The sequence below is a fragment of the Leuresthes tenuis genome, unplaced genomic scaffold (genome assembly GCF_036924035.1).
Source record: "Leuresthes tenuis unplaced genomic scaffold, fLeuTen1.0.hap1 SCAF_12, whole genome shotgun sequence".
In the NCBI taxonomy this organism is placed as follows: Eukaryota; Metazoa; Chordata; class Actinopteri; order Atheriniformes; family Atherinopsidae; genus Leuresthes; species Leuresthes tenuis.
This window is the reverse complement of record NW_027325366.1, coordinates 28,747,142-28,760,047: the sequence shown is the minus strand read 5'-3', so window position 1 is coordinate 28,760,047 and position 12,906 is coordinate 28,747,142. Positions and strand designations below refer to the sequence as shown.

Below are 12,906 nucleotides of genomic sequence, written 5' to 3'. Positions count from 1 at the left end.
AGTCACCTAAAAAAATTGCTGAATATGAAATTATTACTATGAATAACTATGAATATGAATAACTATTACTAAACTATTTCTCCATTTCCAGTCAGTATTGATTGTATGGTGCGACAAAAGATAAGAATGGACTCTTTAGTTGGAATATGTCTCCTTTTCTTTAAAACAAAACTAGAATGATAAGAATCCCCCCATGAGCTGTCACCATTGTGGTGGAGGGGTTTGCGTGTCCCAGTGATACTGGGAGCTATGTTGTCTAGGGCTTTAAGCCCCTGGTAGGGTCACCCAAGGCAAAACAGTTCCTAGATGAGGGACCAGACAAAAAACAGCTCATAAGACCCCCTATGATGAACAACATACAGTTGCATTGAAGCATGTTTTCCCTTGCCCGTGTCAGGAATGATGGAGGAGGGTAGGACCCAGATGCAATACTTCTCAAAATCAAAATGGGTTTATTCCAAGGTACAAAAACAGAGGACGCAGCTGAGCCGGATTATCATAAACACTTAAACTGTGAAAAAACAAATGCAAGACAAGACTATCGTAGCGAACAAACAAGACTATGGTACTGTGAAAAAAAACAACATTACTATGATGCAAAACCCGACTTAGCTTTTGGCGTGAGTGTGGAAGGGAAAGTGAGGATTCTGCAAAGACTGGGACTGAACCTGGAAACTAAATGCTGTGGGGAAGTGATTGGTGATTATGTGCAGCTGTGGAACACAAAACAGGTTACTAGAGTGGAACTAAGTGGCAGGGGAAAAAACATGACAAGAACCTAAACACAAGAATATTAAAATTAAACCGTGACAGCCCGGACGGGAGTTACTGGGGCCTCCCCCTGGAACCAGGCCCAGGGGCTGGGCCCAGCAGCGAGGACCTGGTGGCTGGGCCAATACCCATGGAGCCCGATGGGTCACAGCCCGAAGAGACGACGTGGGTACCTCAACGCACGGCTTGGGCTCCGGAACCAGTCTCCTAGAGAGGGGTTGGACTCTCACTCTGGAGTTTCCCATGGTGAGAGGCACAGAGCGGATGTGGGCATACTCATTGCCCCTCGGCTGTGTGCTTGCACATTGGGGTTTACCCTGGTGGACGAGAGGGTAGCATCCCTCCACCTTTGAATGGGGGGACGGGCTTTAACTGTTGTTTGTGCTTAAGCACCACACAGCAGTTTCAGGACACTCGGGTGAAGAGAGGGGCGGAGCTATCAACTGATCACCACCTGGTGGTGAGTTGGCTCCGCTGGTGGGGGAGGATGCCGATCAGACCTGGCAGGCCCAAACGTATTGTGAGGGTTTGCTGGGAAAATCTGGTGGAATCCCCTGTCAGAAGGAACTTTAACTCCCACCTCCGGCAAAGCTTCAATCATATCCCGGGGAAGGTGGGGGACATTGAGTCCAAATGGGTCATGTTCCGTGCCTCCATTGTTGAGGCGGCTGACCGGAGCTGTGGCCATAAGGTGGTCGTGCCTGTCGTGGTGACAACCCCCGAACCCCACTGGTGGATACTGGTGGTGAGGAAAGCCGTCAAGCTGAAGAAGGAGTCCTATCGGGATGAATAGCCTATCGATGAGCCAAGTGTAACGCAGCCTCGGCGGTTGCAGAAGCAAAAACTCGGACATGGAAGAGTTTGGTGAGGCCATGGAGGACGACTTCCGGACGGTCTCAAAGAGATTCAATAACATGAATTGTGGCAATGGGGCCCTGCTGACCTCAACCTGCGACGTTGGGAGTCAGTTGGGGAGCTTGGATGTGGGGCTTCCCATTTCTGGGGCTGAGGTTGCCGAGGTGGTTGAAAAGCTTCTCAGTGGAAAGAAACTGGAGGTGGATGAGGTCCGTCCAGAGTTCCTCAAGGCTCTGAATGTTGTAGGGCTGTCTTGGCTAACATGCCTCTGCAACATTGCATGGACATCGGAGACAATGGCTCTGGACTGGTGGTCTCCCTCTTTAAAAAGGGGGACTGAATGGTGTGTTCCCACTATAGGGGAGAAGACCAACAACACTTTGGGGTGACTATGTCTCTTGGCTGACCAGGGAATGCCTACAGATCCCCCTGTAAGAGCTGGAGGAAACGACCGGTGAAAGGGACATCTGTGGTTCTCTGCTCAAACTGCTGCCCCCACAACCTGACCTCAGGGAAGCGGCAGATAATGGATGGATGGATAGAATCATAAGAGAGAGTGACACCAATACAAGCAGGGATGGAAGGTGACTTTCCTTGACAGGTGTGACGGGTGTTCAAGTTGACTTTATTAGTGATTTCATTGCTCCATTTCCAGCCAGTATTGATTATGCGGTAATACAAAAGATGAAACTGGACTCTTTCGTTGGCCTCCTTTTCTTTAAAATAAAACTAGAATCATACGAGAGCGTGACATCAATACAAGCAGGGATGCAAGGAAGATCATTAAGATGGTGATTTGTTGTGAAGAGGGAGAAGGAGGGACTTTGATGTCCACCTGAGAAAGAGGAGGGGAGGTGTTAGAGATAGAGTTGAGTAGAGAAGTAGAACAGTTCTACAACCAAGTTTGTTTCAGAAAGCAGTCAGAGCTGCAGCTCTTTGCAGGTCTCTCAAGATGGAGATGCAGGATGGAGCAGAGCTTTGCTTTCCACATCTTTCAAACAGCTCCTGCACTAAGTCTGCATCTTCTTTGTCTGAATTTCTGCTCATTCAGATCGTGCTGTCCTTCATCCCTGTGCTCACTGTGACGCTCAACCTGCTCGTCATCATCTCAATCTCCCATTACAGGCAAATACAGACTTGTTAACATAATTTGCTCTTGTTTCCTTACTGTAAATTTACAAGTAAATTGTAATCAAACTACTGTGGAATAATGTTACACCTGCTGAAATTGGGCTTTCTAAATATTTGAGCACAATTTGTAGTGTTGTCTATTCTATAGATGTGGAAGATCAGAAAACAAATGTTGTAAAATGGTATTTGTATTGTTTTACCTTTCAGATAAAATCCTGTCATAATTATGCTTTTCTGTGTAATTTCAGGCAGCTCCACACACCCACAAACATCCTCCTCCTTTCTCTGGCTGTCTCAGACTTTCTTGTGGGTCTCGTAATAATACCAGCGGGAATCGTCCGAAATACATCCTGCTGGTTTCTTGGTGATCTCATGTGTTTTTTATATAACTATTTGTCCTACATAATCACTTCTGCATCTGTAGGAGACATGGTGCTCATATCAATTGACCGTTATGTGGCAATTTGTGACCCTCTGCATTACCCAACCAGAGTAACTGAGAGAAGAGTTAAACTCTGTGTGTGTCTGTGTTGGCTCTGCTCTGCACTCTACAACTTTTTGTTTGTAAAAGATGACCTGACTCTATTAGGCAGACACAATTCCTGTTATGGAGAATGTGTGGTTTTTATTGACTACATTTCAGGAACTCTAGATCTTATTTTAACCTTCATTCTTCCAGTTACTGTCATCACAGTTCTGTATATGAGAGTATTTGTGGTGGCTGTGTCTCAGGCTCGTGCCATGCGCTCTCATGTTACATCTGCCAAACTCCAGCTTTCAGTCACTATAAAAACAAAGAAATCTGAGTTAAAAGCAGCCAGGACTCTTGGTGTTCTCATGATTGTCTTTTTGATATGTTTCATCCCATATTACTGTGTCTCCCTTGTCGAGGCCGATTTGCTCAATAGCTCCTCTGCCTCCTTTGTGTATCATCTTTTAAATTTTAACTCCTGTTTGAACCCAATGATTTATGCACTGTTCTATCCCTGGTTTAGAAAAGCAGTTAAATTCATATTAACTCTTCAGATATTGCAGCCTGGCTCCTGTCAGGACAACATAATGTAGTATAATATTACAATTTATTACAAGGGTTAAATTATTGTGGACTCACAATGATGATGGATACTCTCACTGTTGTTTCACTTCATGGTGTAACAACATGAAGAGTTACCATTTAGTCTGAAATTAATATTCACATTTCCTCTGTAGCCAGTTAAAGGACATTTTAACATTGTTTTTATGCATTTGGCAGACGCTCTTCTCCAAAGCTACTTACACTTATATCTCAGGAAAGCAAGTAGCGTAAGGGGGTGTTGCTTAAAGCGGCAATATTACCACTACACTGTCCATTCACTTGATTAATTACTGATAATGATAGCTGAGGTTTTTTTTTGTGTGTTGTTTTTTTTAAAACTCTCCCCACATTTATTAACAGAGATAATCCTGTTCAAGGAATTTTGAAAAAACTATGTTGGGCTCAGCTATACTTGATGTTCAAGGTATAAATGATGTCCAAGAGTCTGGATTCCCTCTCTCGGCCGGCTCTTGCTGACAGCTTTTCTCCTGTCTGTCTGTATGTCTTCTTCACTTTGAAGTGTGACACCCTCCAGGTTTTTCACGGGGTATTTTGTTATTTGTTTGGTTTATTGGCATGATTTATAGCTGCCTGTACCATAAATAGTCAGTAAGATAAGGATTGATACTCGTTATGTGCACTTTAGACCAGTGGGTGACACTGTGGGACGTTGACTGGCCAGTGACTGTGGCCAATAGTGAGAAGCTCCGTTTTCCTCTCATAACGCAGACGACCTGGAAGAGAGTAGCCACATCTCCGGTGTCTTATTTAGTTTTATGACACCATTAAAAGGTTTATTGTCAGCATCTCCACCATTTTGGAAGTTTTCTATAAAGCCTTGCTCGAAGAAAAACAACGAATATTCTTGTGCAAAGCCTTGAAATAAGACACAGCCTTTAAAGAAAGTATAAAACATGACTTTCAAATAATGCGAGAGCTTCAACTTTTGAGTCACATTGTAAGTTGTTTTCCTTGTTTTTATGTTAATATTTTAAATGTATATCTTGTTATGTGTTTAAAAACTTTATCAATGCAAATATCAATAAAAGTCTGAAAGATATACAGTAACAATGGCCAATTACGTTTAAATAATTAAAAAGGTTTAAAGCTTTGGTAATCTAAAGATTATCTTTCTATTTAAAAAATTTAAGTGTAAGATATGTCCTTTTAATCATAGAATGGACAGACTATGTGTACCAAAGATATGAAACCCAGAGTTAATTTGTGAAGGGAACTGAGACATGTAGTGATCCATTCATGTTATATACACACATGGTAATAGACCATCTGAGCACCCAAGCTTTTCCAGTTTTGACTTGTATTATGATTAAACATCAATTTAGTGAGAAAGACAAACTTCTTAAGACTCAAGAAATTTGGTAACAGATCAGTTCAAGTTAGCAAAGATTTAGAGGCCTTCCTTTTAACAAATTCCCAATTTACCTTTAAGCGGACTGGATTACATTCCAAAGTGTCCAACTCAATAACATACATAATACAAGTGAAATATGAAGGCTACTTATTATCTTGATGTGGTTCAGTATATCTGAACTTCCCACTGTGACCTCATATATTACTTTAAGGTAAACACAAGAAATTTGTGCTAAAAAGAAAATTAAAATAGAATAAAAAATGGACCAGACTCAATGAATATAGACCAGTGAGCAGTGCTGCCCAACATGTCATTGGGGTCATCAGGTGGGAACCTCCTTTCATCTGTGTTTCGTCTATTTGGGCCAACGACACCTCCAGGAGGCTAGACAGTGATCACTGGCGTCCCAGAGTCACTCCCTTAATGCCAGCCATCACTGCTCCTCACACCACAATGACCATCTTTCTTCTTTTTTTTTTTTTCAACCACAAACCACCCCCGCCTCTCACCAACTGCACACCAGTCATAGCGAGGTGGGGATACAAAACCTGGTTCGGGTAGGGAGTAATGAAAGTAAAGAGGGTCCCCGAGGTGGATGCAGGACAAGACACACATGCAGATTTAGCAGACAAATTCAACTAAACAGTCCTACAATCATTAAAAATTCAAAAACAAGGCCAACTTACGTAAAATGGCCGCCTGGTTTCAAAAGACTCACCTAGGCCCAGTGTTGCCAGGTGGGATATGTAGTATAATCATACCGGAGACATACAATTATTGTATTTTGGGGGAAATTATCGTACACCCGTCATAACCAAAATAACAAGTCTATTTATGCGCTATAGTCACTCTAGTGTTGAATAGCGTCTAACAGGCACTCATGGCTTTGCATCAGCAGCCCCACAGTTGCGTTAGGCTAAATGCCCCCGTAAACAATGACGAGTGGGAACTAATGAGCCAAATCATGAGGCCTGGAGGCCACCTACTGTTAGGAACTTCTGAGGCAAATGCATGTACGTCACTCGTAGCTCACATAGAAAAGCACAATTGGCTTGAAACTTGTCATATGGAAATGGAAATGCCTTCAGGGTTCACAAAAAATCTGACAGACAGTTGCGACAGGCTGATGACAACCCACACATTCACAGAATGGTCAAATTATCGTATATTTGGCCTTTTTTGGGATTATAGATCGTACATCGTACACAGGGAAAAATTATCGTACAAATACGATAATTATCGTACATCTGGCAACACTGCCTGGGCCACACCCTCCACTTGAATACATACTGGATTTCTTCTTTGCTTCTTCCAAGAGTCTGTTTACCCCAAGTGCTACCCCTGCTGGGCCCCCAGCTACTACTGCTTCTTCTAATCCAAATCTACTGACTGGACTTTACTGTCTCATCTGACACTTCCTTCACTATTTTCCTCACACTCTGTCCACTTACACCCAACTCCCTCAACAATGAGACAACAGACTTTGCAACAAGTCCTCTACAACCTACTTCCACTGGACAGATCCTAACTTTCCATCCTTGCTGCTCTGCTTCTGCCCCCAACTCCACATACCTAAGCTTTTTTCTTTTCATATGCTTCTGCCACTAATGCCTCCCAAGGAACAGTCAGCTCTATGAAATATTCTCATTCTACTCCTAGACCACAAGACTATATCAGGCCTTAGATTTGTAGAGGCAATTTCTTGGGGAACAACAAGCTTTCCTCCTAAATCTACCTACATTTCCCAATCACAAGCATCCTCTAAGCTGCCTTGCCTCCTTATTGTCTTATTAATGTTCTCCCTCTCTTGAACAAACTGAATTGCCACTCTCTTCACCTTAGACCCTTTAAAATTCACCTGCCGTCGTTTATCTTCAATACCTGCAGCTAAGCTTCTTAATACTTGGTTATGTTGCCACGTATACCGGCCTTGTGACAGACTAACCTTACAACCTGACAGAATGTGCTTTAGAGTTGCAGTACCTGAACATAACGGGTCTCCATTTACCCAGAGTTTTAGATTCTGGGGAATTGGCAATACATCATATGTTGCCCCTATCCAAAATCTAATACTCCTTTCCTTCATACTCCACAGGTCTTTCCAACTAAGCTTTTTCTTTTCTACACCTCCCCAATTCAACCACTGTCTCTGCTTAGCCTGAGCCACTGGCTTTATACCCATTAACATTTCCTCCTGTCTACGAACCTGCTCAACAACTTGCTTTCTCTTCTCCTTGGGACTTGCTCTATTCCACACCGGTTTGCCTGGGCCAAGCCCTAAGCCTCCCCGGCCTATCTGAACATTACCCACAATCTCTGTATGTCTAAGAGTGTCTTCTGCATCCTGAGCTGCCATTCTTGGATTCCATTTCCTCCCCTTGGTTGGGTTTGGAACCACCTTACTAACAACCACATCTTTACTCCCAGCTAACAGGAGTTCTGTCCTAACTTTAGTACACTTAAATTCCTCCACTAAACTAGATACTGCCAGCTGGAGTATGCCTTTCCCATACAGTGCCACAGTACCTAAGCATCTAGGAACACCTAGCCACTTCCTAATGTAAAAGCTAACTAATTTTTCACTTTTTTTCTGCAACAGATGGAATCTCATACACAGACAGTGGCCACATCAACCGAGGAAGCAATCCAAATTGCAGACACTATGACTTCAACTTTCCTGGAAGCCCTGATTTATCTATTCTATCCAGTCCCTCAGCAACATCTTTCTCAAACTGCCCTGCCTGCTCTCGATCATTTAAGTCGGCCTGGTACCACCTATCTAAACTCTTTCCTGCCTTCTCTCTAATTATTGGAATCTTTTCTTCATCTATTACAAATTTTCTATCACTTAATTTCCCTCTGCTTATTGAAATACTTCTAGACTTAGTAAGTTTGATTTTCATACCAGCTCACTTTAGATTTTTGTTAAGTCTCTCAAGTATTATCCTCATACATGGCACTGTTATAATCACCAACGTCATATCATCCATGCAGGCCCTAACTGGTGTGAGGTGCATGCCATCCTGATATCTCTCTCCACCTACAACCCACTTAAAGCTCTAATAATTATCTCCATCGCCATTGTAAATGCTAATGGAGAAATCGTACCTGTAAAACTCTGTCCTTACATATTATATCTTCTTTCTCTTTTTCCTAAGATATTCAGCCCTTCTGAGTACTGCTAGCCTGCTTCTCAATTCTTCCTGCAAAAGATTAATTCCCTCCCTAAAATTAGATTATAATCTCTTTTGCAACTTCAGCAGAAATTTAAACAAATATTATGTTTCAACTGTTCTTTTGCATTGCATTCACTTTCCCAAATGAACCCGTAAATTGTTGCCCCAGAGTACATAAAATGCTAAATTAATGTGGACTCACAATGATGATGAATACTCTCCCTGTTGTGTAAGTTTATATTGTAACAACATGACGACTTATCATTGAGACCGAAGTTAATATTCACATTGCCTCTGCAGCCAGGTGTAGGATATTTTAACATTAATTACTGATAAGGATAGCTCAGGTTTCTTTTTATTCCCCTGAAAGTTATTAACATAAATAATCCTGCACAATGAACTTTTGAAAAAACTATGTTGGTCACAACTATACTTGTTTAAAACATCAGGTATAGATTAAATTCTTCAGTCATCCTTTCAGCCTCAAGGACAGCTTTTCTCCTGTCAGTCTGTGTGTGTCTTCTTCACTTTGAAACACACACCTTGCTTGCTGTAAATGTATTGTAGAATAAAAAAAACGGAATATACTCTTTCCATGGGTGTGTAAAGGTGTCTTAAAAAGCATCTCAGGCTCTTATGCTTTTCTTTAAGGTTTTGAGGGACATTTCCTCTAGTTTCTATTGTTTCACTGTGTGCCTTAAATACTCATGTGGTGGATGAGTTAAAGGTGGAGAAACAATCAGGATGAGCAGCCTTGCTGGCTCGTATGGCAATGTAATGAGCAATGATAGACTGGTGATGTTAAATGAAAGTCTTTTCTAGATGCTAGTAACACAACGGATGGGACGGAAACGTTAGCTGACAATTACATATTTTCAAAACTAATTAAATGCTGCCTCGATTTGGAAATAAATCATATTCTTTACTTTTACTTCAAAGATTGAGTTAACGTAAACTGTTAATTACTTTATTAATGATTTTGTTGCTACATTTATGTCTATGCATTTGGCAGACACTTATCTCCAAAGCAACTTACACGTTAGCAGATAGGGTAAGGGGGTCTTGCCTAAAGACCCCTAGTGGAGGTACTACCTTTCATGCAGGAGATTTGAACCCTGGTCTCCCACACGAAAGGTGGGAATCATACCACTACAACAGATAAAACTGGACTCTTTCATTGGAATATGCCTCCTTTTCTTTAAAACAAAAATTGAATCCAAAGTGAGAGACACAAATACAAGTAGGGATGCAAGGAGGATCATTAAGATGGTGATTTGTTGTGAAGAAGGAGAAGGAGGGACTTTTATGTCCACCTGAGAAAGAGGAGGGGAGGTGTTAGAGATGGAGTTGAGTAGAGAAATAACAGCTTTATAACCACGTTTGTTTCAGAAAAGCAGTCAGAGCTGCAGCTCTTTGCAGGTCTCTCAAGATGGAGATGCAGGATGGAGCAGAGCTCTGCTTTCCTCATTTCTCAAACAGCTCCTGCAAGAAGCCTGCATCTTCTTTGTCTGAATTTCTGCTCCTTCAGGTCGTGCTGTTCTCCATCCCTGTGCTCACTGTGACGCTCAACCTGCTCGTCATCATCTCAATCTCCCATTACAGGCAAAGATAGACCTGTTAACATAATTTGCTCTTTTTTCCTCATTGTACATTTACAAGTAAATTATATTCAAACTACTGTGGAATAATGATACACCTGCTGAAATTAGGCTTTCTAAATATGTGTGCACACTTTGTAGTGTTGTGTGTTCTACTGATGTGGAAGATCAGAAAACAAATGTAAAATATTATCTGGATTGTTTTAGCTTTCAGATAAAATCCTATCTTAATTATGCTTTTCTGTCTCCTTCCAGGCAGCTCCACACACCCACAAACATCCTCCTCCTCTCTCTTGCTGTCTCAGACTTTCTTGTGGGTCTCGTCACAATGCCAGGGGAAATTATCCGAACTACAATCTGTTGGTTTCTTGGTGATCTCATGTGTTTTTCATATAAATATTTGTCCTACATCATCACCTCTGCCTCTATAGGAGACATGGTGCTCATATCAATTGACCGTTATGTGGCAATTTGTGACCCTCTGCATTACCCAACCAGAGTAACTGAGAGAAGAGTTAAACTCTGTGTGTGTCTGTGTTGGCTCTGCTCTGCACTCTACAGCCTTTTATTTATGAAAGATGACCTGACTCTATTAGGAAGACACAATTCCTGTTATGGAGAATGTGTTGTTTTCATTGATGACATTTCAGGAAGTGTAGATCTTGTTTTAACCTTCATTCTTCCAGTTACTGTCATCACAGTTCTGTATATGAGAGTATTTGTGGTGGCTGTGTCTCAGGCTCGTGCCATGCGCTCTCATGTTACAGCTGTCAAACTCCAGCTTTCAGTCACTATAAAAACAAAGAAATCTGAGTTAAAAGCAGCCAGGACTCTTGGTGTTCTCATGATTGTCTTTCTGATATGTTTCATCCCATATTACTGTGTCTCTCTTGTTGAGGTTGATTTGCTCAATAGCTCCTCTGCCTCTTTTGTGTTCTATCTGTTCTATTTAAACTCCTGTTTGAACCCGGTGATTTATACACTGTTCTATCCCTGGTTTAGAAAAGCAGTTAAATTCATATTAACTCTTCAGATATTGCAGCCTGGCTCCTGTCAGGCCAACATACTGTAGGACAAGAATACAATTTTTTTAGAATGGTTAGATTATTGTGGACTCAGAATGATGATGGATACTCTGACTTTTGTTTCACTTCATGGTGTAACAACATGAGGAGTTACCATTCAGTCTGAAATTAATATTCACATTGCCTCAGTTGTCAGGTGTGGGAAATTATGACATTTATCACTGATAAGGATAGCTCAGGTTTCTTCTTCTTTTTAAAACTCTCCCCACTTTTATTAACAGAGATAATCCTGTTCAATGAACTTTGGAAAAAACTAATTTGGTCACAACCATACTTGTTTAAAACATCAGGTATAAATGAAGCTCAAGAGGTCTGCATTTCCCTCTCTCGGCCTGCTCTTGCTGACAGCTTTTCTCCTGTCTGTCTGTGTGTCTTCTTCACTTTGAAGTGTGACACCCTCTAGGTTTTGTCACAAGGTATTTTGTTAGTTGTTTCGATTATTGGCATGATTTATAGCTGCCTGTACCATAAATAGTCAGTAAGATAAGGATTGATACTCGTTATGTGCTCTTTAGACCAGTGGGTGACACTGTGGGACGGTGACTGGCCAGTGACTGTGGCCGATAGTGAGAAGCTCAGTTTTCCTCTCATAACGCCAGACGACCTGGAAGAGAGCAGCTGCATCTCCGGTGTCTTATTTCGTTTACCCGATCTTCAGGACACCATTAAAAGGGTTTATTTTCAGCATCTCCACCATTTTGGAAATTTTCTATCAAGCCTTTCTCAAAGAAAAACAACGATCTTTCTCGTGCAAAGCCTTGAACTAACATACAGTCTTTAAAGAAAGTAGAAAACATGACTTTCAAATTATGTGAGAGCTTCAACTTTTGTGTCACATTGTAAGTTGTTTTCCTTGTTTTTATATTAATATTTTAAATTTATATCTTGTTATGTGTTTAAAAGCTTGATCAATGCAAATATCAATAAAAGTCTGAAATATATACAGTAACAATGGCCGATTATGTTCAGATAATTAAAAAGGTTAAAAGCTTCGGTAGTCTAAAGATTATTCTTTTATTTCAAAAGTTTAAGTGTAAGATATTCCTTTTTAATCATAGATTGGACAGACTATGTGTACCAAAGATATGAAACCCAGAGTTAATTTGTGAAGGGAACTGAGACATGTAGTGATCCATTCATGTTATATACACACATGGTAATAGACCATCTGAGCACCCAAGCTTTTCCAGTTTTGACTTGTATTATGATTAAACATCAATTTAGTGAGAAATACTAAATTCTTAAGACTCCAGAAATTTGGTAACGGATCACTCCAAGTTAGTAAAGATTTAGAGGCCTTCCTTTTTAAAAAGAATACCCAATTTACCTTTAAGCGGACTGGATTAAAGTTCAAAGTGTCCAACTCAGTAATATACATAGTACAAGTAAAATATGAAGGCTACTTATTATCTTGATGTGGTTCAGTATATCTCCACGTCCCACTGTTACCTCATAATACTATATAATAATCTTTTTTGCAACTTCAGCAAAAATTTAATCAAATATTATGTTTAAACTGTTTCAACTTATGTATTGGATTCATTTTCCCAAATTAAGCACTACGAATTTGCTCCAGAGTACATCATATGCTAAATTAATGTGGACTCACAATGATGATGGACACTCTCAATTTTGTGTAAGTTTATATTGTAACAACATGAAGAGTTACCATTCAATCTGAAGTTAATATTTACATTGCCTCTGCAGCCAGGTGTAGGACATTTAAATATTAATTACTGATAAGGATAGCTCAGGTTTCTTTTTATTCCCCTGACAGTTATTTTTTTAATTCTGCCCGCATTTATCAATAGAGATAATCCTGTTCAATGAACTTTTGAAAAAA

At 40.7% G+C, this 12,906-nt stretch overlaps 2 protein-coding genes across 2 annotated transcripts; both read left to right on the top strand.

Annotated features, from left to right (window-relative positions):
- Nucleotides 1–2,578: 2,578 nt before the first annotated feature.
- Nucleotides 2,579–3,822, top strand: LOC140319960 (trace amine-associated receptor 13c-like). Its single transcript, XM_072397726.1, has 2 exons — nt 2,579–2,751; nt 3,006–3,822. Exons 1-2 carry the CDS (start codon nt 2,579–2,581, stop codon nt 3,820–3,822), a joined length of 990 nt encoding a protein of 329 aa, XP_072253827.1.
- Nucleotides 3,823–9,809: 5,987 nt separating this feature from the next.
- Nucleotides 9,810–11,050, top strand: LOC140319959 (trace amine-associated receptor 13c-like). Its single transcript, XM_072397725.1, has 2 exons — nt 9,810–9,982; nt 10,234–11,050. The coding sequence occupies exons 1-2, from the start codon at nt 9,810–9,812 to the stop codon at nt 11,048–11,050; spliced, it is 990 nt and encodes a 329-aa protein (XP_072253826.1).
- Nucleotides 11,051–12,906: the final 1,856 nt, after the last annotated feature.

What these genes read in the sequence shown, in the direction of transcription:
- LOC140319960 (XM_072397726.1), top strand. Translation starts at nt 2,579, where the DNA reads ATGGAGATGCAGGATGGAGCAGAGCTTTGCTTTCCACATCTTTCAAAC. An exon ending in ATCTCAATCTCCCATTACAG is followed by an intron (nt 2,752 to 3,005) that starts GCAAATACAGAC and finishes GTGTAATTTCAG; the next exon opens with GCAGCTCCACACACCCACAA.
- LOC140319959 (XM_072397725.1), top strand. Translation starts at nt 9,810, where the DNA reads ATGGAGATGCAGGATGGAGCAGAGCTCTGCTTTCCTCATTTCTCAAAC. An exon ending in ATCTCAATCTCCCATTACAG is followed by an intron (nt 9,983 to 10,233) that starts GCAAAGATAGAC and finishes GTCTCCTTCCAG; the next exon opens with GCAGCTCCACACACCCACAA.